The following is a 27,586-nucleotide window of genomic DNA, read 5'->3' as shown; positions in this document are numbered from 1 at the left end:
AGGGGTGTCACTATCCATCAAATGTCGATATGTTGTTGATCCATATATAAGCACTCTAATCGACGTCGATAGCGATGAAATCTTCCAATCGTTGGTTAAGGTGCTTGAGAAAGATAATTTCAACTCTGTGATGCTATACATAACAAAAATTGACAATGGCCTAAATTCATCTTATTCTTCAATTCTGCCCACAAACAATGTCATACCTTCTACTTCCTTTTCACCTCGAAATCCCTCTCATAACCTGCCCATACGTTTGACTTCTGTACCACCGATTCCCTCTCAAAATCCCTCTCATAATGCATGCATACCTCCTACTTCCGTTCCACCGATTCCACACCTAAGATATCCATCGGAACGAGTAACTGTCACTCCCGACTCTCGTTTTGAAGTAGACTTAGAAAGAGAATATGAAACAGAATTGGGTAATACAAGCATAGGAGGTGACTCGGCACAATTTAGTTCAAGGTATGTCTTGTACAATTTTATTTATATTGAAGTACTCAATCTACTATCCTAATTTTATATTGTTGAACTGTGTAGGGTACGAGTTGGCCTAAATGAAAACTTCTCGGACGATATGTATGAGAACCCTACCTCCGAAGATATCATTGTCCCCGGGAATGATGCAGATGTGCCGTTGGAGCATATTAACGTTTTGGAGGATGATTTTCATGTCTTCGGTTGTGATTTCGAAGAATTTAGAACTGAAGATGACAATGATGATGATCCTGCAGAGGATGATGATGAGGATGATGACGAGGCTGAGGTTCAGGATGAGGAGGGTGATGAGGCCGCCCATGATCCTGAAAATTATAATGGAAATGAAAATCAGAACGAAGATTCTGGTGAAAATCTTAGGGCAACAGAAGTGGCTCCCCCTACCGCCAATGGTTGGCCATTTCTACCTGCTGGCACAAGTCGGCCACTGGAAGTAGACGACATGTATGTTGGGGCTGATGAGGTAGATGCAGATAATCTTCAGTTCGATGAGTTAACTGTTGGGGCTATGTATCCAAATATGAAGCAGTTCAAGAAGGCCGTTAAGGAGTATGCAATTCGGCAGCGATTCATGTTCAAGAAGTCACGGTCAACTCCCAAGAAGTATGCCGTTGTATGCAAAGAACCAGGTTGCAAGTGGCGTATATCAGGCATTAGCCGTATGACTTATGTGTTAGTGAAGAAGTTTGTGAGCGACCATACGTGTACATCTCACTTAAAGGGCAATGATAATCATCTAGCTACATCCCATGGGTTGCCGAGACATGCTTACCCCTATTTGACCGTCCAGAAGATGTGGGGACAAGGATCATAAGACAGTACATGAAGTCGCACTGGGGTATAACCATGACCTACCGTAGAGCACACCTTGCGATGAACATCATCCTTGAAATAAAGTGTGGAAATGTGGAGGACTCGTACCGCTTGCTCCCTGCACTGATAGTTGAGATGATGAGAACAAACCCGGGCACCTACATGCGTGTTTTTCGAGCGAGAGATCTACGTCCAGGGGGAGATGATAAATTTGCTCGCTTATTCTGGGCATTTGGTCCCAGCATACGTTCTTTCCAACGAACACTCACATCGATAGTTTTGGTCGATGGGACGCATCTACGTGGAAAGTATCTTGGAATCTTACTGATCGCAGTTGGGGTAGACGGGAACAACGGCTTAGTTCCATTAGCTTTTGGTGTTGTCGAGACTGAGAACGAAGATAGCTGGTGCTGGTTCCTCTATTTGGTGAAGCGGCACGTATTGCCTGAGGGGATAGGCACATTGACCCTGTGCTCCGATCGACAAAAGGGGTTGATGCAAGCAGTGCCTAAAGTAATGCCTATTGCAAACCATAGCTACTGCATGCGTCACCTCGCCGCCAATCTGTACACCGACTTCAAAGACCCTTTACTTAAGAAATTGTTCTGGAGAGCTGCTAGGGCTTTGAGAGAGAGTGTTTTCATAGACACAATGGAAAAAATTAAGGCGAGGAATGAAAATGCACACAACTGGATAGCCGCTATTCCGAAGGAAAACTGGGCTAGTTTCTACTTCAAGGGGGAAAGATATGATGTGTTGACCACCAATAGATCGGAGTGTTACAATGCAGTGCTAAAGGATGCCAGAAAATTGCCGATTGCAGCTGCGGTGGAGCTGACTCGTTTTAAGAGCTCCGAATACATACAGAAATGTCAAGCGATGGGCCTTCAATGGGAAACAAAGTGCACGCATTATGCAGAAAAACATTTGGGACTGGCTAGGGAACAGGGTCGCGGATATACTGCTTATCGAGTAGGTGTGCACGAATTTGAAGTAAGGTCCCGTGATCATCATGATGTCGTAAACTTGCTGCAACAAACCTGTACATGTCGTGAGTTCCAAACGCTTGGGCTTCCGTGCGGACATGCAATGGCAGCCATTGCCATCACAGATTTTGATGAGTACGATTATTGCCATAAATGGTTTCGTATACAGATGTATCGGGAAACGTACTGTGAGGTGCTTCACCCTACAGTAGATCGCACTCAATGGGAACTGCCTCCAGAACCTCTGCAGACTGTATTACCTCCAATATCGAAAAGACAACCTGGACGGCCGCGAACGAGAAGAACTGACCGCGAATTGCAGAGTGGAGTGCATCGCAAATGTACGATCTATGGAAAACTAGGCCACAACAAAAGGACTTGCAGAGAACCTCCCATGGAGAGACAACTCCCTGATGAATCTTTCATTGGACCCTCTGCCCCCGTTTTCAATAGGTACATGATACGTAATATATTGAGGTCAATAAGTAGTATAGAACATCCCCGATTCCATACTTATTCGGTGTGGTGGTGGTGTTGTAGGTCGGGTGTACCTTGTGCAGCTCCTTTTTTCACGTAATTATTCCGCGGAGAATGCATTGGAGGCTCCAGTTGGATGAAGGAGGAGAAGTGGATTAATTGAAAGTGTGCACAGTAATTAGTTGCTGTATATAATAATTTTTTGAGGTATAGTGGTGTGCATAGTTGAAGGCTGGCAAGTTTTCTGAGGAGAACCCAATTTTTTGAAGGTGGAATATTCTATTTTTTGGACCCTACTGTAATTAATGGTATACTGTAATTAGTGGTGTGCATAGTTGAAGGCTGCCCAGTTTTATGAGGGAAACCCAATTTTCTGAAGGTGGAATACTCAATTTTTTGTTATACTGTAATTAATGGTATACTGTAATTAGTGGCGTGCATAGTTGAAGGCTGCCCAGTTTTATGAGGGAAATCCAATTTTTTGAAGGTGGAATACTGTATTCTTTGTTATACTGTAATTAATGGTATACTGTAATTACTGGTATACTGTAATTTTTGGAGGGAAACCCTGTTTTCTTAAGGTGGAATGGGTTGTCATAGTTGAAGGCTGCCCAGTTTTCTGAAGCTCGAATGAGTTCTACCTTGCAAGCATTGTTAAAATAAGCTTTTCCCTGCTGGTAAGAAAATTCAAGAACTGGAAAATTAAATTGGTTGTATATATATGACCTTTTTGTTCATTTTGCAAAAAGTTTGTCATTTTGCAAAAAAGTTTGCAAAAAGCTTTTCCCTGCTGGTAAGAAAGGGCGCAATAAAGTTTGTCATTTTGCAACCTTTATTTATTGACCTTTTTGTTCGTTTCATGGGCATTGATGTCCCAAAAAAATGGAGCATAGAGCTTTACTCCCCCTTAATATATGCATATTATTATGACTTGGGAGCTCAAATATTCTCCCCCTTTTGTCATCACCAAAAAAGGTGGAACAAAAGGAAAGAGAGTAGGTGTGAGCCAATGAAAGTGCGTACAACCACTCAAAGGACATAGCATCCACGACACATCATAACAGTGACAGAATTATATAAAACGGAATACATCCCAAAAAGATCCAACTTACTATCCAAGCAACTACCTAAATATGATCCATACAACCAACTGATAATCCAAACACTATAGAAACATATAGATAAGGCTAATATAAAAAGAAATCTGAACAACACAGGATCCATCATCAGAGAACTAGAGCTATCTACTGTTCCGAAGGAGGCGGTGGGTGATGAGAAGAACTGCCCGGCGCCTGGCCCCACTGACCACTGGAGATGTAGCGATAATAGGCGGCCCACTGGTCATCAAAGTGGGAAGTCATGGTGTGGAAGCGAGTCGAAATCGCAGAGTCGACATGGGTAGACAACTGCTGAAACTGAGAGGCCATGGATCGCTCAATGGCCTCCTGCATGTGAGCCAAATCCTGGCGAGTGCAGAACTGAGATGTATCTTCTGAAGGCTGAGGTGCCGGTGCAGGCTGGTCCTCGGCTTCATAGCCTCCTCCATCGTGAACATCGATGTCAATCGCTGCTTCATTAAGAGCCATGCGGTTAAATGTCGGAACATCAAACGGGGCAGTAGGAGTCATGGTCATCTCTCCATCCAAGGTGATGCCGAAGTGCCGGAAGACACGGGTGAGAATCATGCCATATGGCAAGGAAGATCGGTAGCGTTCAGGGGTCTGAAACATGAAGCGAAACATGATATATGGCAGACAAAGCTGGCGGCCCTCTAGGATGCTGTAGATAATATATGCCTCTAAGGGTCTTACGGCTTCACGCATCCCACCACGAGGTATGAAGATGTGGTACATGAAGTTATGGAGCACGCGCGCAATCGGAATGAGGTCGGCAGATTGTACGGGCATATTAGGGTGGTAGCGCCGTGTTATCCGCCCATAGACAGTGTCATGATCAATATCATCAAGTTCATGCGTCCCATCGTCCGGCCAAAAATAGTGTAAGAGGCCGTCATGGCTAATCCCAAATACTGTGGCAAAAGTCTGATAGGTGAGTTTGATGACAGTTTTCTTCACCTTAGATTCGATTTTGAAGAAGGAAGGGGAAATGGTGAGATTGGCATAGAAGAGACGCACCAATCGAGGGTAAACGGGTTCGTTAATGTGAAGGATGGGTGTCCAATGAAGAGCATCAAATTTGGCCTTTAAATCAAAATTTTCAAGGACAGGGGGATCAATGTACCTACCGGTGAGGACGCGCCTAGTGCCGACGTCGTCCCAGAGTTTCTTCGCCTTATCCCCAGTGAAATAGGACTTGGCCACAACCTCGGCAGCCACAGCCTTGGACTTCTTCCGTGAAGGCCCTTCTTCGTCGGGAACTTCTTCACGAACGTATTCGGGGTCTTCAACTTGGGAGGAGCCTCCGATGTTGAGATTTTTGGTTTTAGGAGGCATGGTGACAGGAAATATGGATGGAGACAAAAGTGATATGTAAAGTAGAAGAGAAATAGCCCTAAAATGGAGGCCAAAAAGAGAAATAGAGAAGGGAAGAAAGAAAAAACGAAAAAGGGGTGAAATGCTAGGGTTTTAGGAAGAAGAGAGGGATTTGGAAGGGAGAAGAGGGTTTTGGAGGAAGATGTAGGGAGAAAATGACGGAACGAAAGAAAAAGTGGACTTACGGTTTCAAGAGAAGTGGTTTAGGTATAGGGAAAGAAGAGAAGAAAAGTAAAGTAAAAAAAAGGAACCGGGTCCAGGGTTATGAAGCTCCTGGGCCGATTCTCGGAGTTCCGAGACACTGTGACGGAGTTCCGAGAACAAAAGGAAATTTTTTTTTTCCATTGCCCGAATCTCGGAGTTCCGAGAATTACTCTCGGAACTCCGACAATTTCCGGTTTCTTGTATATGCTACTGGAACGAATCTCGGACTTCCGAGAAATGTTCTCGGAGCTCCGAGAATATACAGGTTTTTTGGATATGCTACTGGAAGGAATCTCGGAGTTCCGAGAAATGTTCTCGGAGCTCCGAGAATATACAGGTTTTTTTTTAGGCTACTGGAACGAATCTCGGAGTTCCGAGAAATTTTCTCAGAGCTCCGAGAATATACAGGTTTTTTTTTAGGCTACTGGAACGAATCTCGGAGTTCCGAGAAAATTTCTCGGAGCTCCGAGAATAGACGGTTGTTTTCACATTATACTGGACCGAATCTCGGAGTTCCGAGACATTGTCTCGGAATTCCGAGAATCCTTGGAGGTTCCACTTTAGGATCTGCTAACCCATTTATTTTATATTTTTATTTTGTATGAATTGTCTTTTGCTACACAAACTATTGAAATTGTGGCCCATCAAATGGACGTTATGGATCATCCTATGGTGTGGGGTGGAAAGTCCATTTGGAAAGAAGAGGGTGGGTGTTGTAAGAAATTAAGTGTGCAATTTATGAACAACTTTGAGGAAGAATTTTTTTCTTCCCAACAGTTCAACCAACCAAACAAAACCGGAAAAGCACAAAAAACAGGGGTCCCATTGCCAACTATGACGATGAAAATATAAAGTAGAGAGAATAACCACAATTACAAATAAATCATATTTCCATCCAATAGAAATATAAATTCCCCCAAAACTTTATGAACAAATATTTGATGATTTTCAAAGACCTTTACCATATTTCGCAATGAACCCAATGCCACAACCACCATCACTTCACAGAACTTGATTTTTCATTACAAATACATAGTTGTCAGTATGCTGAGATACAAACAAACCCTCCCTCTGTGTCTCTACACCCTGCTTTCTGTCCTACACATATGCGCCCAACAAATAAATGTAGCCCATTTTACCCCATTTTGCTTACAAATACACAGAAAACTTCACTGGAAAGACCATCAATGTCCACCATGTTTACAACATCCATCAGAACTTGAAGAGAGGTTCTTCATTTTTCAGTCATATATCCCCCTTAAGGAAATCACCACAGTCCCCAAACTCTCCGCGCAAGAATCTTTCGCAGAGCTGCAGCCGATAAGCGGGAATGTCAGACTTGCTGAAAGTAAATGGATCATTTGCATACAGATGGTCGATCGCTTTAAGCACGAACAAACCACAGTCGAACCTGCATAACAACAGTTGTATTGAGCGAATCAAAATCATAGCCTAGAAAAATAAACATTTAAATATACTAATATACTGACCCATTGGCCTGTTGTGGGAAATTTTCCATCTGCGCATATTGAAAGTGGTCTATATCACAGCCCCTTTCCTTTAAGTACTCCTTCAACAACACAACCTGCAAGTGGTTAACATTGACAGGTTTAGGAAACATAAGTGTTATACGTATACATTTATAAGTAGGAAAACATTAAAGATGCTAACCCACTTACGGTCAATCCTGCTCTTTCCTGGAACTCTATTCCTTTACAGGAATTGCATTCGTGGAAGATTTTGTTGACCATATCGACAATGAGGAGAACCCAATGGTTGTCTTCACATAATGGTAATAGTACCATTTTTACTGCTTCGAGGTGGTGGTTTATAAGTCTACTGTGCAGAGCGTCCTTCGCTGTCCTCCACTTTTCTACCCTCTGGACCTCAGTGACTTCGGTCCCTACTGCAGTAAGAGTTCCCTATAAAAAAAAGGAATTCAATGGGATACTACAGATAAAATCTTATGTAAACCTCAATGTGGGATGATAGAAATAACACTTACATGTACCACCGATGGAACGAAGACAATTCCCCCCATTGTAGGATCTGCTAACCCATCGTCGTTGGAGGACTGCACGTGCTTCCCATATATATCGACAATCTTCAAGGAAGAGAAGTAAATGTCAGATGTACATTATTCCCTACAGTAATGTAGAAATTAATGATAAAAAATGACACTTACAGTGCCAGTCAGGTATTGTCTGACATTCCATAGATGTTGTAGGTCTTCAGCTATTAGGTGTACATCATCCGTTTCCATGAGGATATCACTGCAAAATTGTATTAAATTGTTAGTTAATAATTTTCAATTCTGATCAACTTAAATCATGGTATAATATAATTCACATCTACTTGCCTTTTATCATGCTTTAGAAGTCTCTCTATCAGAGCTGTTCTCCTTCCCTTACGCATCTTCCCGTCATCCCCTTTCTTCTTGGGCGGTGGTTTAGGTATGTTGGGGTCCTCCCCCTGTTTCTTCCCTTCCTTCTGCCTCCTCTTTCGGGTCTTCCCTGAATAGTAGGGACTTTTTATGGCTCTCCCAGGTTTCCTACTCCTTCCATCCATCTTCACACCCCTCACAATGCTCCCTAATTCGGAATCCACCATCTCATCCCTTACACCACTCACTTTCATCTCAACTTCAGTAGATGGTGCCTCTTCCTTGGTCACCTCCATTTCGAACAATCGTTGTAAAGGGTTAAGGATCACCCCGTCTGTGGTGCCGAATATTTTTTCATGTGACTTGGGGTTCTGAGCCGATACATCTATTAGGGTGGCGGCTGCATCCATGTCACATCCAAGGTCAGCTAAATCCGTCCAATCCTCGCACAGCTGCGAAGAGAATCGTGCACCTTGAGATGCATTTTCGCCCTTCCTCTCCTCCTCAACCCCCTCCACCTCAACCCCCTCCATTCTTCCCCCAGTCCCTTCATTTGTTCTCCGCATACGCTCCCATCCTTTTTTCAAATCCTCCTCTTTCTTTCTGACATCTTCCTCTCTTTTTCCAACATCTTCCTCTCTTTTTCTTATTTCTTCCCATGCTGCTGTAATCATCTGCCACTGTCTATCAATTACATCTCCCTCTCTCGCCAAAAATTTTATATGCTTCGACTCATCTTCACTACTTCCTTTCTCCATTTCACTTTCTACTCCCAAAACTATCCCCTCGGATTCCAACTGTTCCTTATCGACTTCCATTGTCTCATCAACATCCTAATGTTTAAACATGACAGTCAATGATCAAATTTAAAAAATCAATAAGTAAAATAAAATAACGTACGCAACATAGTCATGCTCGACTGCATTACCTCATCCTGTAGGTACTGTGACTTCTCTAACAGAGATACTTTCAATGTCACCACCACCTGAATTTTTGGAAAACATAGTCAGTTATCAAGATACTAGTATTGATATATACGTTAACAAATTTTTCATATCTCACCTCCGATTTCTTTATCTGCTTCTGCTCCACTAATCGATATGTCTTTGATTCGTTTGCTTTCCAGTCCCATTTAAGGACACGTGGACGAGCAGTTGGATTGGTGGGAATCCAAAATGTGGTATGCTCGTATAACCATACCTGCATACATACGAAACACCATGTTAATCAAACTATAAACAGCACGGTTAGAATATTAAATGTCATGAGTCCAAATTACCTGAATTACCAACGAGCAGCCACCAAGGTACCTGCCACCCTTGCTGACTCTGTCTAGGTAATCTACGAGCCAGTCATACACTGCCATCGCCCAGTTATAGTTGCCAATGTTTCCTATGTCGTCGATATAGGGCCAGAAGAGCTCGTCAGCTCGATGTGCGCTTTTTGGGAAAAGGACAGAGGTAAAAAGATGCAGGAGAACATATTTCACTGTCTTCTCTATTGAAACTTTATTGCGTTCTCTAACTAATGCTGTAATTTCATTCTCAATAACCGATGCCTTGACGTTGGCCTCTGGAAATGGCCAGCCAGGCACTTTAGGTTGCGGTTTTGTCCTGTCGAATGACAGAACCCTCACCACGTCCATTCGCTCTCCAGTAAGTGGCAGTCCTAATGCCAATGCCACATCTCTTGGAAGGAAGGGGACATTTATACTCCCTAACGTGAACGTGTTAGTGCCGGGAGTCCACTTATCGTGGATAGCTCTTATGAGAGGCTTGTGCAAGATAATGTCCTCCATGCCAAACAGATGTCGGAAAGGAGTCTTTTCTATGGCATGAAAATGGACTGGCTTGAACTTTATCCTGTCCATTGCCGATTTAAAAGAAGCTGGAGAACATCGTGCTGGGACGTATGGAGCCTGCAAAACAAATTACATCGCCAAAATATATGTCGTAAATGAATTAACTTACTATCATTGATACAATTAACAACATACACACTTACATCTGTTCCTCTCTTCTTCACAGCTGCAGTTTTCATCTCCTCCCCTTCTAAACTCCTTTCTGTCCTTCTTGGAGGCTTTGTTACTTTCACTCTATCACTTTTTCGCATCACCATCTTTCAAGGCTTTGAATGGCTCCTGACCGGATAAAAACTGTATAACAATGAACAACCAAATCTAAATCACCGAGATCAATTCATAACCCAAAAACTCAGTTATATTGACAATCATTAAAAATCTCGTCCTCATCATCTCTAAAATAAATTACCAAGAAAATCAATAAAATCCAACCCATAGCATAAACTCATATTCCCAATCAGTACTATTATGAAGAAAAGCTACAAAGCAAACCAACAATTATTACAATTCTCATACTTACCTGAAAATATGTATCATGTCTGTAACCTCTAAGGTCTGGCTTCTTAGATATGAAGCAAAGCAAAGAAGAAATAAAAGAGCTAACCAATAAGTGCAACCATCAGTGTTCTATATGAATTTTCTGAAAGCACAACAACAAGGACAAACCCCCAAAACAGATTAGGAGGTCTGTTAAAATTCTCATCCACATGGGCATCAGGCGAGTATTAGCTCACATGCATTTAAAAAAAAACTTATAGCATCAGACCTTTTGAGAAACAAAGCAGATAAGCACTAGGTATTGGAATTCAATGACCACCATTGGACCAATAATTTAATAAATGAAATCGAAGATAAAACAAGTGAACCATGACTGCTTCAACAATGAACATGGGTCTCCACATGGTATTAAAGAAGGCCCATCAACTATAAACTGTGCCCTCTACATGGTATTGAAGAAGGTGTTTTTGAAAACCCATTTCTCCACTCCACATATTGTAAAAATAAAAGCCTAGCATAAACAAATAGCAGACGACCATTTGCATTTATTTGACTCCGTAGGTGGAAATGTGGTACCTGATATGTACATGAAATGAAATCGCATTTCTCCATCCCAAAAATTAACGTACAAAATAAAACCTAGCATAAATGCAGAAGAAGGTCCTGAAGTTGAAAATCAACTCTATTTCAGCTACAAAGAAGGGGTTATTAGTACGTAAGGGGGGCTTCTCAAGGGCAACCGAGGGGAGCTATGCATGATATTAGAAAAGGGATTATGGGCACTCAAATGAGGTAGAAGAAGTACCCTTGGAGGGTCCACCAAATCCAGAAGAAAGTCCTGAAGTTGAAAGTCATGGGTTTTCAGCTACAAAAAAGGGGTTATTAGTACCTAAGGGGGGCTTCTCAAGGGCAACCGAGGGGAGCTATGGATGGTATTAGAGAAGGGATTATGGGCCCTCAAATGGGGTAGAAGAAGGACCTGAAGTTCAAAGGCATGGGTTTTCAGCTACAAAAAAGGGGTTATTAGTACCTAAGGGAGGCTTCTCAAGGGCAACAGTGGGGCGCTATGCATGGTATTAGAGAAGGGATTATAGGCCCTCAAATGGGGTAGAAGAAGTACCCTCGGAGGGTCCATCAAATCCAGACGAAGGTCCTGAAGTTCAAAGGCATGGGTTTTCAGCTACAAAGAAGGGGTTATTAGTACCTAAGGGGGGCTTCTGAAGGGCAATAGAGGGGACCTATGGATGGTATTAGAGAAGGGATTATGGGCCCTCAAATGGGGTAGGAGAAGTACCCTCGGAGGGTCCATCAAATCCAGAAGAAGGTCCTCAAGGTGAAAGGCATGGGTTTTCAGCTACAAAGAAGGGGTTATTAGTACCTAAGGGGGGCTTCTCAAGGCCAACAAAGGGGACCTATGGATGGTATTAGAGAAGGGATTATGGGCACTCAAATGGGGTAGGAGAAGTACCCTTGGAGGGTGCAGCAAATCCAAAGATGGTGCTCAAGTTGAAAGGCATGGGTTTTCAGCTACAAAGAAGGGGTTATTAGTACCTAAGGGGGGCTTCTCAAGGGCAACCGAGGGGAGCTATGGATGGTATTAGAGAAGGGATTATGGGCCCTCAAATGGGGTAGAAGAAGTACCCTCGGAGGGTCCATCAAATCCAGAAGAAGGACCTGAAGTTCAAAGGCATGGGTTTTCAGCTACAAAAAAGGGGTTATTAGTACCTAAGGGAGGCTTCTCAAGGGCAACAGTGGGGAGCTATGCATGGTATTAGAGAAGGGATTATGGGCCCTCAAATGGGGTAGAAGAAGTACCCTCGGAGGGTCCATCAAATCCAGAAGAAGGTCCTGAAGTTCAAAGGCATGGGTTTTCAGCTACAAAGAAGGGGTTATTAGTACCTAAGGGGGGCTTCTGAAGGGCAATAGAGGGGACCTATGGATGGTATTAGAGAAGGGATTATGGGCCCTCAAATGGGGTAGGAGAAGTACCCTCGGAGGTTCCATCAAATCCAGAAGAAGGTCCTCAAGGTGAAAGGCATGGGTTTTCAGCTACAAAGAAGGGGTTATTAGTACCTAAGGGGGGCTTCTCAAAGCCAACAAAGGGGACCTATGGATGGTATTAGAGAAGGGATTATGGGCACTCAAATGGGGTAGGAGAAGTACCCTTGGAGGGTGCAGCAAATCCAAAGATGGTGCTCAAGTTGAAAGGCATGGGTTTTCAGCTACAAAGAAGGGGTTATTATTACCTAAGGGGGGCTTCTCAACGGCAACAGAGGAGACCTATGGATGGTATTAGAGAAGGGATTATGGGCCCTCAAATGGGGTAGGAGAAGTACCCTTGGAGGGTGCAGCAAATCCAAAGATGGTGCTCAAGTTGAAGGGCATGGGTTTTCAGTTACAAAGAAGGGGTTATTAGTACCTAAGGGGGGCTTCTCAAGGGCAACCGAGGGGAGCTATGGATGGTATTAGAGAAGGGATTATGGGCTCTCAAATGGGGTAGAAGAAGTACCCTCGGAGGGTCCATCAAATCCAGAAGAAGGACCTGAAGTTCAAAGGCATGGGTTTTCAGCTACAAAAAAGGGGTTATTAGTACCTAAGGGAGGCTTCTCAAGGGCAACAGTGGGGAGCTATGCATGGTATTAGAGAAGGGATTATGGGCCCTCAAATGGGGTAGAAGAAGTACCCTCGGAGGGTCCATCAAATCCAGAAGAAGGTCCTGAAGTTCAAAGGCATGAGTTTTCAGCTACAAAGAAGGGGTTATTAGTACCTAAGGGGGGCTTCTCAAGGCCAATAGAGGGGACCTATGGATGGTATTAGAGAAGGGATTATGGGCCCTCAAATGGGGTAGAAGAAGTACCCTCGGAGGGTCCATCAAATCCAGAAGAAGGTCCTGAAGTTCAAAGGCATGGGTTTTCAGCTACAAAGTAGGGGTTATTAGTACCTAAGGGGGGCTTCTGAAGGGCAATAGAGGGGACCTATGGATGGTATTAGAGAAGGGATTATGGGCCCTCAAATGGGGTAGGAGAAGTACCCTCGGAGGGTCCATCAAATCCAGAAGAAGGTCCTCAAGGTGAAAGGCATGGGTTTTCAGCTACAAAGAAGGGGTTATTAGTACCTAAAGGGGGCTTCTCAAGGCCAACAAAGGGGACCTATGGATGGTATTAGAGAAGGGATTATGGGCACTCCAATGGGGTAGGAGAAGTACCCTTGGAGGGTGCAGCAAATCCAAAGATGGTGCTCAAGTTGAAAGGCATGGGTTTTTAGCTACAAAGAAGGGGTTATTAGTACCTAAGGGGGGCTTCTCAAGGGCAACCGAGGGGAGCTATGGATGGTATTAGAGAAGGGATTATGGGCCCTCAAATGGGGTAGGAGAAGTACCCTCGGAGGGTCCATCAAATCCAGAAGAAGGTCCTCAAGGTGAAAGGCATGGGTTTTCAGCTACAAAGAAGGGGTTATTAGTACCTAAGGGGGGCTTCTCAAGGCCAACAAAGGGGACCTATGGATGGTATTAGAGAAGGGATTATGGGCACTCAAATGGGGTAGGAGAAGTACCCTTGGAGGGTGCAGCAAATCCAAAGATGGTGCTCAAGTTGAAAGGCATGGGTTTTCAGCTACAAAGAAGGGGTTATTAGTACCTAAGGGGGGCTTCTCAAGGGCAACCGAGGGGAGCTATGGATGGTATTAGAGAAGGGATTATGGGCCCTCAAATGGGGTAGAAGAAGTACCCTCGGAGGGTCCATCAAATCCAGAAGAAGGACCTGAAGTTCAAAGGCATGGGTTTTCAGCTACAAAAAAGGGGTTATTAGTACCTAAGGGAGGCTTCTCAAGGGCAACAGTGGGGAGCTATGCATGGTATTAGAGAAGGGATTATGGGCCCTCAAATGGGGTAGAAGAAGTACCCTCGGAGGGTCCATCAAATCCAGAAGAAGGACCTGAAGTTCAAAGGCATGGGTTTTCAGCTACAAAAAAGGGGTTATTAGTACCTAAGGGAGGCTTCTCAAGGGCAACAGTGGGGAGCTATGCATGGTATTAGAGAAGGGATTATGGGCCCTCAAATGGGGTAGAAGAAGTACCCTCGGAGGGTCCATCAAATCCAGAAGAAGGTCCTGAAGTTCAAAGGCATGAGTTTTCAGCTACAAAGAAGGGGTTATTAGTACCTAAGGGGGGCTTCTCAAGGCCAATAGAGGGGACCTATGGATGGTATTAGAGAAGGGATTATGGGCCCTCAAATGGGGTAGAAGAAGTACCCTCGGAGGGTCCATCAAATCCAGAAGAAGGTCCTGAAGTTCAAAGGCATGGGTTTTCAGCTACAAAGTAGGGGTTATTAGTACCTAAGGGGGGCTTCTGAAGGGCAATAGAGGGGACCTATGGATGGTATTAGAGAAGGGATTATGGGCCCTCAAATGGGGTAGGAGAAGTACCCTCGGAGGGTCCATCAAATCCAGAAGAAGGTCCTCAAGGTGAAAGGCATGGGTTTTCAGCTACAAAGAAGGGGTTATTAGTACCTAAGGGGGGCTTCTCAAGGCCAACAAAGGGGACCTATGGATGGTATTAGAGAAGGGATTATGGGCACTCAAATGGGGTAGGAGAAGTACCCTTGGAGGGTGCAGCAAATCCAAAGATGGTGCTCAAGTTGAAAGGCATGGGTTTTCAGCTACAAAGAAGGGGTTATTAGTACCTAAGGGGGGCTTCTCAACGGCAACAGAGGGGACCTATGGATGGTATTAGAGAAGGGATTATGGCCCTCAAATGGGGTAGGAGAAGTACCCTTGGAGGGTGCAGCAAATCCAAAGATGGTGCTCAAGTTGAAAGGCATGGGTTTTCAGTTACAAAGAAGGGGTTATTAGTACCTAAGGGGGGCTTCTCAAGGCCAATAGAGGGGACCTATGGATGGTATTAGAGAAGGGATTATGGGCCCTCAAATGGGGTAGAAGAAGTACCCTCGGAGGGTCCAGCAAATCCAGAAGAAGGTCCTGAAGTTCAAAGGCATGGGTTTTCAGCTACAAAGTAGGGGTTATTAGTACCTAAGGGGGGCTTCTGAAGGGCAATAGAGGGGACCTATGGATGGTATTAGAGAAGGGATTATGGGCCCTCAAATGGGGTAGGAGAAGTACCCTCGGAGGGTCCATCAAATCCAGAAGAAGGTCCTCAAGGTGAAAGGCATGGGTTTTCAGCTACAAAGAAGGGGTTATTAGTACCTAAAGGGGGCTTCTCAAGGCCAACAAAGGGGACCTATGGATGGTATTAGAGAAGGGATTATGGGCACTCCAATGGGGTAGGAGAAGTACCCTTGGAGGGTGCAGCAAATCCAAAGATGGTGCTCAAGTTGAAAGGCATGGGTTTTTAGCTACAAAGAAGGGGTTATTAGTACCTAAGGGGGGCTTCTCAAGGGCAACCGAGGGGAGTTATGGATGGTATTAGAGAAGGGATTATGGGCCCTCAAATGGGGTAGAAGAAGTACCCTCGGAGGGTCCATCAAATCCAGAAGAAGGACCTGAAGTTCAAAGGCATGGGTTTTCAGCTACAAAAAGGGGTTATTAGTACCTAAGGGAGGCTTCTCAAGGGCAACAGTGGGGAGCTATGCATGGTATTAGAGAAGGGATTATGGGCCCTCAAATGGGGTCGAAGAAGTACCCTCGGAGGGTCCATCAAATCTAGAAGAAGGTCCTGAAGTTCAAAGGCATGGGTTTTCAGCTACAAAGAAGGGGTTATTAGTACGTAAGGGGGGCTTCTGAAGGGCAATAGAGGGGACCTATGGATGGTATTAGAGAAGGGATTATGGGCCCTCAAATGGGGTAGGAGAAGTACCCTCGGAGGGTCCATCAAATCCAGAAGAAGGTCCTCAAGGTGAAAGGCATGGGTTTTCAGCTACAAAGAAGGGGTTATTAGTACCTAAGGGGGGCTTCTCAAGGCCAACAAAGGGGACCTATGGATGGTATTAGAGAAGGGATTATGGGCACTCAAATGGGGTAGGAGAAGTACCCTTGGAGGGTGCAGCAAATCCAAAGATGGTGCTCAAGTTGAAAGGCATGGGTTTTCAGCTACAAAGAAGGGGTTATTAGTACCTAAGGGGGGCTTCTCAACGGCAACAGAGGGGACCTATGGATGGTATTAGAGAAGGGATTATGGGCCCTCAAATGGGGTAGGAGAAGTACCCTTGGAGGGTGCAGCAAATCCAAAGATGGTGCTCAAGTTGAAAGGCATGGGTTTTCAGTTACAAAGAAGGGGTTATTAGTACCTAAGGGGGGCTTCTCAAGGGCAACCGAGGGGAGCTATGGATGGTATTAGAGAAGGGATTATGGGCCCTCAAATGGGGTAGAAGAAGTACCCTCGGAGGGTCCATCAAATCCAGAAGAAGGACCTGAAGTTCAAAGGCATGGGTTTTCAGCTACAAAAAAGGGGTTATTAGTACCTAAGGGAGGCTTCTCAAGGGCAACAGTGGGGAGCTATGCATGGTATTAGAGAAGGGATTATGGGCCCTCAAATTGGGTAGAAGAAGTACCCTCGGAGGGTCCATCAAATCCAGAAGAAGGTCCTGAAGTTCAAAGGCATGGGTTTTCAGCTACAAAGAAGGGGTTATTACTACCTAAGGGGGGCTTCTCAAGGCCAATAGAGGGGACCTATGGATGGTATTAGAGAAGGGATTATGGGCCCTCAAATGAGGTAGAAGAAGTACCCTCGGAGGGTCCATCAAATCCAGAAGAAGGTCCTGAAGTTCAAAGGCATGGGTTTTCAGCTACAAAGAAGGGGTTATTACTACCTAAGGGGGGCTTCTGAAGGGCAATAGAGGGGACCTATGGATGGTATTAGAGAAGGGATTATGGGCCCTCAAATGGGGTAGGAGAAGTACCCTCGGAGGGTCCATCAAATCCAGAAGAAGGTCCTCAAGGTGAAAGGCATGGGTTTTCAGCTACAAAGAAGGGGTTATTAGTACCTAAGGGGGGCTTCTCAAGGCCAACAAAGGAGACCTATGGATGGTATTAGAGAAGGGATTATGGGCACTCAAATGGGGTAGGAGAAGTACCCTTGGAGGGTGCAGCAAATCCAAAGATGGTGCTCAAGTTGAAAGGCATGGGTTTTCAGTTACAAAGAAGGGGTTATTAGTACCTAAGGGGGGCTTCTCAAGGGCAACCGAGGGGAGCTATGGATGGTATTAGAGAAGGGATTATGGGCCCTCAAATGGGGTAGAAGAAGTACCCTCGGAGGGTCCATCAAATCCAGAAGAAGGACCTGAAGTTCAAAGGCATGGGTTTTCAGCTACAAAAAAGGGGTTATTAGTACCTAAGGGAGGCTTCTCAAGGGCAACAGTGGGGAGCTATGCATGGTATTAGAGAAGGGATTATGGGCCCTCAAATGGGGTAGAAGAAGTACCCTCGGAGGGTCCATCAAATCCAGAAGAAGGTCCTGAAGTTCAAAGGCATGGGTTTTCAGCTACAAAGAAGGGGTTATTAGTACCTAAGGGGGGCTTCTCAAGGCCAATAGAGGGGACCTATGGATGGTATTAGAGAAGGGATTATGGGCCCTCAAATGGGGTAGAAGAAGTACCCTCGGAGGGTCCATCAAATCCAGAAGAAGGTCCTGAAGTTCAAAGGCATGGGTTTTCAGCTACAAAGAAGGGGTTATTACTACCTAAGGGGGGCTTCTGAAGGGCAATAGAGGGGACCTATGGATGGTATTAGAGAAGGGATTATGGGCCCTCAAATGGGGTAGGAGAAGTACCCTCGGAGGGTCCATCAAATCTAGAAGAAGGTCCTCAAGGTGAAAGGCATGGGTTTTCAGCTACAAAGAAGGGGTTATTAGTACCTAAGGGGGGCTTCTCAAGGCCAACAAAGGGGACCTATGGATGGTATTAGAGAAGGGATTATGGGCACTCAAATGGGGTAGGAGAAATACCCTTGGAGGGTGCAGCAAATCCAAAGATGGTGCTCAAGTTGAAAGGCATGGGTTTTCAGCTACAAAGAAGGGGTTATTAGTACCTAAGGGGGGCTTCTTAAGGGCAACCGAGGGGAGCTATGGATGGTATTAGAGAAGGGATTATGGGCCCTCAAATGAGGTAGAAGAAGTACCCTCGGAGGGTCCATCAAATTCAGAAGAAGGACCTGAAGTTCAAAGGCATGGGTTTTCAGCTACAAAAAAGGGGTTATTAGTACCTAAGGGAGGCTTCTCAAGGGCAACAGTGGGGAGCTATGCATGGTATTAGAGAAGGGATTATGGGCCCTCAAATGGGGTAGAAGAAGTACCCTCGGAGGGTCCATCAAATCCAGAAGAAGGTCCTGAAGTTCAAAGGCATGGGTTTTCAGCTACAAAGAAGGGGTTATTAGTACCTAAGGGGGGCTTCTGAAGGGCAATAGAGGGGACCTATGGATGGTATTAGAGAAGGGATTATGGGCCCTCAAATGTGGTAGGAGAAGTACCCTCGGAGGGTCCATCAAATCCAGAAGAAGGTCCTCAAGGTGAAAGGCATGGGTTTTCAGCTACAAAGAAGGGGTTATTAGTACCTAAGGGGGGCTTCTCAAGGCCAACAAAGGGGACCTATGGATGGTATTAGAGAAGGCATTATGGGCACTCAAATGGGGTAGGAGAAGTACCCTTGGAGGGTGCAGCAAATCCAAAGCTGGTGCTCAAGTTGAAAGGCATGGGTTTTCAGCTACAAAGAAGGGGTTATTAGTACCTAAGGGGGGCTTCTCAACGGCAACAGAGGGGACCTATGGATGGTATTAGAGAAGGGATTATGGGCCCTCAAATGGGGTAGGAGAAGTACCCTTGGAGGGTGCAGCAAATCCAAAGATGGTGCTCAAGTTGAAAGGCATGGGTTTTCAGTTACAAAGAAGGGGTTATTAGTACCTAAGGGGGGCTTCTCAAGGGAAACCGAGGGGAGCTATGGATGGTATTAGAGAAGGGATTATGGGCCCTCAAATGGGGTAGAAGAAGTACCCTCGGAGGGTCCATCAAATCCAGAAGAAGGACCTGAAGTTCAAAGGCATGGGTTTTCAGCTACAAAAAAGGGGTTATTAGTACCTAAGGGAGGCTTCTCAAGGGCAACAGTGGGGAGCTATGCATGGTATTAGAGAAGGGATTATGGGCCCTCAAATGGGGAAGAAGAAGTACCCTCGGAGGGTCCATCAAATCCAGAAGAAGGTCCTGAAGTTCAAAGGCATGGGTTTTCAGCTACAAAGAAGGGGTTATTAGTACCTAAGGGGGGCTTCTCAAGGCCAAAAGAGGGGACCTATGGATGGTATTAGAGAAGGGATTATGGGCCTTCAAATGGGGTAGAAGAAGTACCCTCGGAGGGTCCTTCAAATCCAGAAGAAGGTCCTGAAGTTCAAAGGCATGGGTTTTCAGCTACAAAGAAGGGGTTATTAGTACCTAAGGGGGGCTTCTGAAGGGCAATAGAGGGGACCTATGGATGGTATTAGAGAAGGGATTATGGGCCCTCAAATGGGGTAGGAGAAGTACCCTCGGAGGGTCCATCAAATCCAGAAGAAGGTCCTCAAGGTGAAAGGCATGGGTTTTCAGCTACAAAGAAGGGGTTATTAGTACCTAAGGGGGGCTTCTCAAGGCCAACAAAGGGGACCTATGGATGGTATTAGAGAAGGGATTATGGGCACTCAAATGGGGTAGGAGAAGTACCCTTGGAGGGTGCAGCAAATCCAAAGATGGTGCTCAAGTTGAAAGGCATGGGTTTTCAGCTACAAAGAAGGGGTTATTATTACCTAAGGGGGGCTTCTCAACGGCAACAGAGGAGACCTATGGATGGTATTAGAGAAGGGATTATGGGCCCTCAAATGGGGTAGGAGAAGTACCCTTGGAGGGTGCAGCAAATCCAAAGATGGTGCTCAAGTTGAAGGGCATGGGTTTTCAGTTACAAAGAATAGGTTATTAGTACCTAAGGGGGGCTTCTCAAGGGCAACCGAGGGGAGCTATGGATGGTATTAGAGAAGGGATTATGGGCCCTCAAATGGGGTAGAAGAAGTACCCTCGGAGGGTCCATCAAATCCAGAAGAAGGACCTGAAGTTCAAAGGCATGGGTTTTCAGCTACAAAAAAGGGGTTATTAGTACCTAAGGGAGGCTTCTCAAGGGCAACAGTGGGGAGCTATGCATGGTATTAGAGAAGGGATTATGGGCCCTCAAATGGGGTAGAAGAAGTACCCTCGGAGGGTCCATCAAATCCAGAAGAAGGTCCTGAAGTTCAAAGGCATGAGTTTTCAGCTACAAAGAAGGGGTTATTAGTACCTAAGGGGGGCTTCTCAAGGCCAATAGAGGGGACCTATGGATGGTATTTGTGGTACCCGATCCCGCGAGAGGGGTGTGGGCGCGAGCCGCCGCGCGCTCTCTCTTGGTCTCTCGTAACCACGCGATTGGCGTGTGCATTTTATGATTGATTTGAATTCGTCTTTCATGTGAACTTGGGATCACTAAGGCAACCCGAATTCCACACGAAAGAAAATGACAGAGTCGCCACCTAGATGTGGGATCTAGGACCCATAATTGACCAGAAATCTAGACTCGCTACCTGGTTACGAGAATGGAAGGTATGGGGATTTATCCGCCACATGCACCATTCCTGCCCGATAATCGGTCTTCGATTCCAAAAGCTAACTCTTTTGAATTTATTTTAAATGGCTCATTCAACTCTATGTTTATGTGCGAACTAAGTGACATGCATCCTAGAATTCTAATTTCAATGGAAAGTCCTAAGTGATTTGATTAAGCATTTACAAGAATATTAATATACAAAACACCACAATTTGTTTGTGGTGCCGACTCGCGGGTGGTATGCAATCAGACATCCAAGCTGCCTACGTACCCAAGCCTCACTGGGATCAGAGTCGACGTAGTTCGGTGCACCTAAGCTAAGTTACATATGCCTAACTCAACTAAGACACCGACCTAGACGGGATTGACTGTTTCAACAGTTTTAAGAGAAGTTATTTAATTCAAGTTGAGGATTTTATTATCTTAGGATTTCATCGAAGATGCTATATGATTCTTATCTAAATGCAAGTTGTCCCTTAGACTAATGCAGGTTAGCCTACATCCTAGTTTACTAGGCTTGTCCTATGGAAAAGATCGGGTGACTAGTGTAACTAAACCTATGGCACGGTTGCTATACATAGCAAACGTCCGTGATGAGGCTGGACTCCTGACTCTAGGACTCCCTAAAACCTAAGACTCCCTAAAACTTAGGACACGACACGACACGACACCAGTGTTCCTAAATTGGGCTCTAAGGGTTCCTAAAGGAATTTTGAATCCACCGGCTCTTGGGAATCTCGAATTCTTTTGGGTTTGTGGAAACTTTTAGAGTTTTCTTGAAGCTTTTATTATCTGAAGGTATTTAGTGTGTTTGGTAGCTTTTAAAGTTGTTTATTTAGAAGGTTTTAGTTTCATTTGAAATTTTTAGTGGTCTTTTGGTTAATGGCTTTTAACGGATTTTTATCAGTGGATTTTAAATGGGTGAATTTTAGTTTTGTTAATTTTAGGTTGGATGTACTTTAGATTAATGTCTTTCGATTTTGGTTTGGAAAATGACGTTAACACAACCAAGTTTTGACAATTGCACAAATTCGACAAACCATTGACCATTAAAAGATCTGACAAATGCAGCCCACTAAAACTGTCGTAACTCTTTAACCGCTTGGCCAAATTCAACGTACAAACATGCGTTGGAAAGATCTTTTATAGGGCTACAACTTTGTAGTTCTCCATTGTTTGTAAATCTGTGATTTAGAGGTTCGAATTTGTGTTGCAAACAAAAGGACAGCAACATTAAACTGGAAATGCCTAAAGGTGTGCCGCAACCATTTTGGACTTAACTTTTTAACCGCTCGCTGTCTGATCTAGCACGAATACTCGTTGGAAACGGCACGAAAATATCTACGACTTTGTAGTTAACCATTTCCCACGATTCTGTTGTTTAGAGGTCGAAAAATCTGTTTAAAGTCTAACAGCTAGCACTATGACGGGAATGATATTGGCACCCCCATGTTTTCTTTTGATAGTTCTTATTTTTTTAGTGATTAAAAGACGGTGAATATGAAAAATGGCTTGAATGGGCCTGAGATTAGATTCAAATGGGATGTTTGAAAAAGGGGTTGTTTTTATCTACTTGGCAAGGTGGGGTATGGATATTGGGTTCTTGAGATTGAGTGGGGGCTGTTGTTATCAAATTGGAGTGGGGGCTGTTGTTATCAATTGAAAGATGGAGGTTTTGTAAGCCAAATTAAATGGGTTTTGATAATTCATGTAAAATTCAAGTTTTCTTTCTTGTAAATGTTCAAAATTTTTAATGAATTGTTTTCCCAAAAGAAATCTAAATTCCCTAACAAGCCAATGATTTCAACATCCCATCGCAAATAGGTTCTAATGACCCTAACACATTAATTATATTTAGCATAAGTGAGAACATGACCAAGGCCAAACTAGTACAAAATTAAACATGACATCAACCAAAATATACGCAAAACAACACTCAATCCTACAAATATAGAAAAGAAAATAAAATTCCAAAAGACATACCTTTTTGTAGACGATATTCCATGCAAACTTATGGAGAAGAGGGATTTGGTCTAGAGAGAGGGCTTGAATTTTCTAAGAGAGGGGTTCTCTCCTCTTTTCTTTTTTTTCCTCCTTTTCTTTGGTGAGATGAGAGGGTATTTATAGGAGAATGGGATAGGAGGTTAGGTGAGGTTAGGTGAGGTTAGGTAAGGTTAGGTGAGGTTAGGTGATGTTAGGTGAGGTTAGGTGAGGTTAGGTGAGGTTTGGATGGTTATGATGGGAGGAGAGGTTAGGTGAGGTTAGGTGAGGTTTGAATGGTTAGGATGAGAGGAGAGGTTAGGTGGTTTTGGATGGTTAGACCCAGGTCATGATCTGCCATTGATCTAACGATTTACGGAAATCGGGTCTCGGAATGGAATCAGGGTCCGGGCTATGAAGTGACCCTAGCTTATTTTGTCCCGATTGATGATCCGTAAAGTCAGATCAAGATATTAATGACCTAAAACATATAAATCAATGATAGAGGGGGTTCTCACATGGATTTAACACACTAATTTATTTGTTGATTAAAACAAAACAAAATGGGGTGTCTACAGATGCCCCTCTTTGGTAGAGATGACGTAGTCATTGAATACCAAAGTTAAAAATGACAGAACCATTTTGCGTAGTTTTAATCGACAAAGGACTCTCTAGACACAACGCACCTTAACATAATGCAAAACCTTAGATGAAACCCTAGAACTTGAATAATAATAAAAACTCGATGCGGCGCCGTTCACAAACGGGCAATTAGAGAATGAGATATCATTTTCGAATGGATTCTGAAGGGAAAGGACAAAGATCGCTCTCAAACAATTTTTAGAAGGAGATGAGACGCCGCTCACAAGCGGGTTCAACGAGGATAAGAAGCATTCCCAAATGGACTTGGATAATGAGGCACCGTTCACAAACGGCCTCAAGGAGGATAGAAAACCATTCACAAATGGACTCGAGAAAAGAGGCACCGTTCACAAACGGGCTCAAGGAGAAGACAAGACCATTCACAAATGGACTCGAGAAATGAGGCACCGTTCACAAACGGGCTCAAGGAGGAAGATACCATTCACAAATGGATTCGAGAAAAGAGGCACCGTTCACAAACGGGCTCAAGGAGAAGACAAGACCATTCACAAATGGACTCGAGAAATGAGGCACCATTCACAAACGGGCTCAAGGAGGACGATACCATTCACAAATGGATTCGAGAAAAGAGGCACCATTCACAAACGGGCTCAAGGATAAGACAAGACCATTCACAAATGGACTCGAGAAATGAGGCACCATTCACAAACAGGCTCAAGGAGAAGACGAGACCATTCACAAATGGACTCGAGAAATGAGGCACCGTTCACAAACGGGCTCAAGGAGAAGACGAGACCATTCACAAATGGATTCGAGAAATGAGGCACCGTTCACAAACGGGCTCAAGGAGAAGACAAGACCATTCACAAATGGATTCGAGAAATGAGGCACCGTTCACAAACGGGCTCAAGGAGAAGACAAGACCATTCACAAATGGACTCGAGAAATGAGGCACCGTTCACAAACGGGCTCAAAGAGGACACGAGACCATTCACAAATGGACTCAGAAAATGAGGCACCGTTCACAAACGGGCTCAAGGAGAAGATGAGACCATTCACAAATGGACTCAGAGAATGAGACACCTGTTCACAAACGGGTTCGAAGAGAAGACGAGACCATTCACAAATGGACTCGAGAAATGAGGCACCGTTCACAAACGGGCTCGAAGAATTTAGGGATTTTTTTATGAACTTGAATTTGACGTAGGAATGGATTTTTATTTTTATTTTTTAATTAAGGATTTGGATTTGATAAATTTTTTTATTTTTGGAAAATGAGGTACCGTCCGCAAACGGGCTCAAGGAGAAGATGAGACCATTCACAAATGGCCTCGAGAAAAGAGGCACCGTTCACAAACGGGCTCAAAGAGGACATGAGACCATTCACAAATGGACTCAGAGAATGAGAAACCTGTTCACAAACGGGTTCAAGGAGAAGACGAGACCATCCCCAAATGGCCTCGAGAAAAGAGGCACCGTTCACAAACGGGCTCAAAGAGGGCATGAGATTTTTCATGAACTTGAATTTGACGTAAGTTGGATTTGTTTGAATCGGGGATTGGTTTTGATGAATTTTTTATTTTTGGGAAATGAGGTACCGTCCGCAAACGGGCTCAAGGAGAAGACGAGACCATTCACAAACGGCCTCGAGAAATGAGGCACCTTTCACAGAAGGGCTCAAAGAGGACATGAGATTTTTCATGAACTTGAATTTGACGTAAGATTGGATTTGTTTGAATCGGGGATTGGATTTGATGAATTTTTATTTTTGGGAAATGAGGTACCGTCCGCAAACGGGCTCAAGGAGAAGACGAGACCATTCACAAATGGGCTCGAGAAATGAGGCACCGTTCACAAACGGGCTCGACGACACAAGATAGCTTTGATTGATGAATTCAACAATGAAAAATTTAGAGATTTTTATGAATTTGAATTTGACGTAGGATTGGATTTTTTGAATTGGGGATTGGATTTGATGAATTTTTGATTTTTTGAGAAATGAGGCACCGTCCACAAACGGGCTCAAGGAGGACATGAGACCATTCATAAATGAACTCAGAAAATGAGGCACCGTTCACAAATGGGCTCAAGGAGAAGACGAAACCATTCACAAATGGACTCGAGAGATGAGGCACCGTTCACAAACGGGCTCAAGGAGAAGACGAGGCCATTTGCAAATGGGCTCGAGAAAAGAGGTACCGTTCACAAACGGGCTCGAAGAATTTAGAGATTTTCCATGAACTTGAATTTGACGTAAGATTGGATTTGATGAATTTTTTATTTTTTTGAACTCAATGAAATCGGGGATATTATGGATCGTGCCCGACAAAGATGTTGGAAACTAGGACTTTGACGAATGATGAAACGGCAAACCTTTGGAACGAAGAACCATTACTAGCAAGAATGGATTAGGAACATTTTTATGAAACTTCAACAAGATTTTTCTCAAAGAGACTGCTGGTCTTGTCTTCTGGGGATTTTGATAACTGAAACCTTGAACAAGACATTTGAGATTGGTAATTTAGAACAACGACTCTCTTGGATATTAACATGGAAAAGCGGGATCTGCTTCTTGACAGGTGTTTAGATAAACATTTCTTGACCAGGATAACTAACCGGAAGGGAATTATGAATTTGAATGGTTCATCTTTCTGAGAAATTGGCTCAACCACCATTGCATCTGAGGTTCTTCCAAGCTTAAGGTGCCTTCCTGGGGTATGATCTTTTTACGGAAGCTGGGCTTTCTGATGTTTCTACTTCTGAATTTTTCTGAGCTGATCTTCTTTGAAATGAAGTTGTTTGACTAAATTCTCGAGCTCTTTCAGGTATAATTGCAGGGAGCTGCCTAGGCCTGGCCTCCTTCACCAAGACAGTTACATCATTTGGACATAGGAACGACAATTGACTCTTTCTAAAGAGAAAACTTAGATGAAAGGCACTACTCAAAGGATTGAGCAGCCCTGAAGGAGTGAACTTAGAATAATAAAGATTGACTGACTATACTGACAAACATAGTGATGCTTCTGACTTAGTTAATGTTTTGTTTGGTAAGTCTATCCTTTCAAGGAATAGTTTTCCAATTGGTAAACACCGGACTTCTTCCTCGAAACAGTAATGCCTCAAGAATTTAATTACGACCCCTAAGATTGCTTAGCTTCAATGCCCCCAGTTTTGAGGATATCACTTGAATTTGCTTGAACTTCAGTTGATCTTCAGTCTTGATACCGGCTGTTGCCTTCTTATACTGATTCTCTTACCGTGACCAAGTCACCTCTTCAGGGTTTTTAACTTGGCGGACCGCGCTAGCCTTAACTTTTGCCTGAACCACCTTTCTAGGTTTTCGATCCAGCAGGCTATCCCCTTAGCTTTTGCCTAAGCCGCCCTTTCGGGTTTTCAACTTAGCAGGGGAATGATCTTAAATTTTGCCTAGACCGCCCTTTCAGGTTTTCAGTCTAGCAGATCTTCAAACTCCGTTATTTTTCTTATTCATCATCATTTCATTTTTTTATTGTATCTCAGGACCTAGCTCATTAGTTCTGAACACCAGAAGGACTTTTATAGGTAGGATAGGGCTTTTCAAAGAATGGCTTAAGGCTCAACAAAGATTTCGACCGAACCTGTGAACAGGTCGCCTACATATCCCAAGGTAGGAATCAGGTCGTGTGTAGTTCAGGGCGAATGCCCCTAGTTTGAAGATAAATTGTTTGATTTTTTTTTCCTTTTTTCTTTTCTTTCTGGAACAATTAACTTCTCTTCTTTTGGAACTTGTCCCTCTCTTTTTTTTTTTTGAAAGGATTGAATTTCTTTTCCTTTTTGAATCGACCGAACTCGGTTCAACCGAGTTGCCTACGTACCCCAGTATAGGGATCAGGTCTCGCGTAGTTCGGGGGCGAATGCCCCGAGTTTGATGGGTTTTCAAGAAAATTTTACTCAGGCTCGAAGGGTTTGCAATCGGTATTCTTTTGACGTTGGGTTCTGATTTTGGGATTTATTCGGCCAAAGGAGGCCTTCTGATGTTCAAATTGGGAATCGATCCAGGTTACTAGAGTCCCTCTGGTACTGATTATTTATTTATTATTATTTTTCTCTTTTGTTTTTTTTTTTTTCGCGGAGTTTGACGGCATTTCCAGGTAAGAGATAATGGATCTTCTTCTTTCAAGATTCTAATACGTGCTTTTGACTTTCATAGAGCGAAACTTGTTCTTTGACATCCTCCATCTATGGATTCGTACTCTCGATATCTGATGATCA

General features: G+C 44.0%; 3 protein-coding genes and 1 long non-coding RNA gene across 4 annotated transcripts in view; 1 reads left to right on the top strand and 3 right to left on the bottom strand.

Annotated features, from left to right (window-relative positions):
• The first annotated feature begins 1,347 nt into the window (after positions 1-1,347).
• Positions 1,348-2,877, top strand: LOC143888692 (uncharacterized). Its single transcript, XM_077393122.1, has 2 exons — positions 1,348-1,827; positions 1,981-2,877. The coding sequence occupies exons 1-2, from the start codon at positions 1,348-1,350 to the stop codon at positions 2,875-2,877; spliced, it is 1,377 nt and encodes a 458-aa protein (XP_077249237.1).
• A 766-nt stretch (positions 2,878-3,643) lies between these two features.
• Positions 3,644-27,586, bottom strand: part of LOC143887157 (uncharacterized) — a 72,753-nt gene continuing 48,810 nt past the window's right edge. Inside the window, exon 2 of the mRNA XM_077391263.1 lies at positions 3,644-4,498. Coding sequence (XP_077247378.1) covers positions 4,022-4,462 — 441 coding nt within the window. The 5' untranslated portion in view covers positions 4,463-4,498 and the 3' untranslated portion in view covers positions 3,644-4,021. The remainder of the gene's footprint in view (positions 4,499-27,586) is intronic.
• LOC143887892 (uncharacterized) lies at positions 6,323-9,726 on the bottom strand. Its single transcript, XM_077392133.1, has 9 exons — positions 9,136-9,726; positions 8,919-9,056; positions 8,785-8,841; positions 7,833-8,689; positions 7,659-7,746; positions 7,479-7,577; positions 7,153-7,395; positions 6,964-7,058; positions 6,323-6,884 (listed from the first exon to the last, which is right to left on the bottom strand). Exons 1-9 carry the CDS (start codon positions 9,724-9,726, stop codon positions 6,719-6,721), a joined length of 2,334 nt encoding a protein of 777 aa, XP_077248248.1. The 3' UTR covers positions 6,323-6,718.
• LOC143887763 (uncharacterized) lies at positions 9,897-22,836 on the bottom strand. Its single transcript, XR_013254364.1, has 3 exons — positions 22,736-22,836; positions 10,238-10,357; positions 9,897-10,011 (listed from the first exon to the last, which is right to left on the bottom strand). It is a non-coding gene; the product is annotated as an uncharacterized LOC143887763 (long non-coding RNA).

The sequence above is a fragment of the Tasmannia lanceolata genome, unplaced genomic scaffold (assembly GCF_043159265.1).
Source record: "Tasmannia lanceolata isolate RefF3 unplaced genomic scaffold, GAP_Taslan_0.1 ptg000012l, whole genome shotgun sequence".
NCBI classification, from domain to species: domain Eukaryota; kingdom Viridiplantae; phylum Streptophyta; class Magnoliopsida; order Canellales; family Winteraceae; genus Tasmannia; species Tasmannia lanceolata.
Note: the sequence above shows the minus strand (reverse complement) of the source record. Positions and strands in the feature narration are given on the sequence as shown.

Coding starts and splice junctions, on each gene's coding strand:
- LOC143888692 (XM_077393122.1), top strand. CDS start 1,348: ATGACCTACCGTAGAGCACACCTTGCGATGAACATCATCCTTGAAATA. Junction 1,828..1,980: donor TGATGCAAGCAGTGCCTAAA/GTAATGCCTATT, acceptor GAAAAAATTAAG/GCGAGGAATGAAAATGCACA.
- LOC143887892 (XM_077392133.1), bottom strand. CDS start 9,726: ATGGACAGGATAAAGTTCAAGCCAGTCCATTTTCATGCCATAGAAAAG. Junction 8,690..8,784: donor CACAGTACCTACAGGATGAG/GTAATGCAGTCG, acceptor TTTAAACATTAG/GATGTTGATGAGACAATGGA. Junction 7,059..7,152: donor AGGAAAGAGCAGGATTGACC/GTAAGTGGGTTA, acceptor AACCACTTGCAG/GTTGTGTTGTTGAAGGAGTA.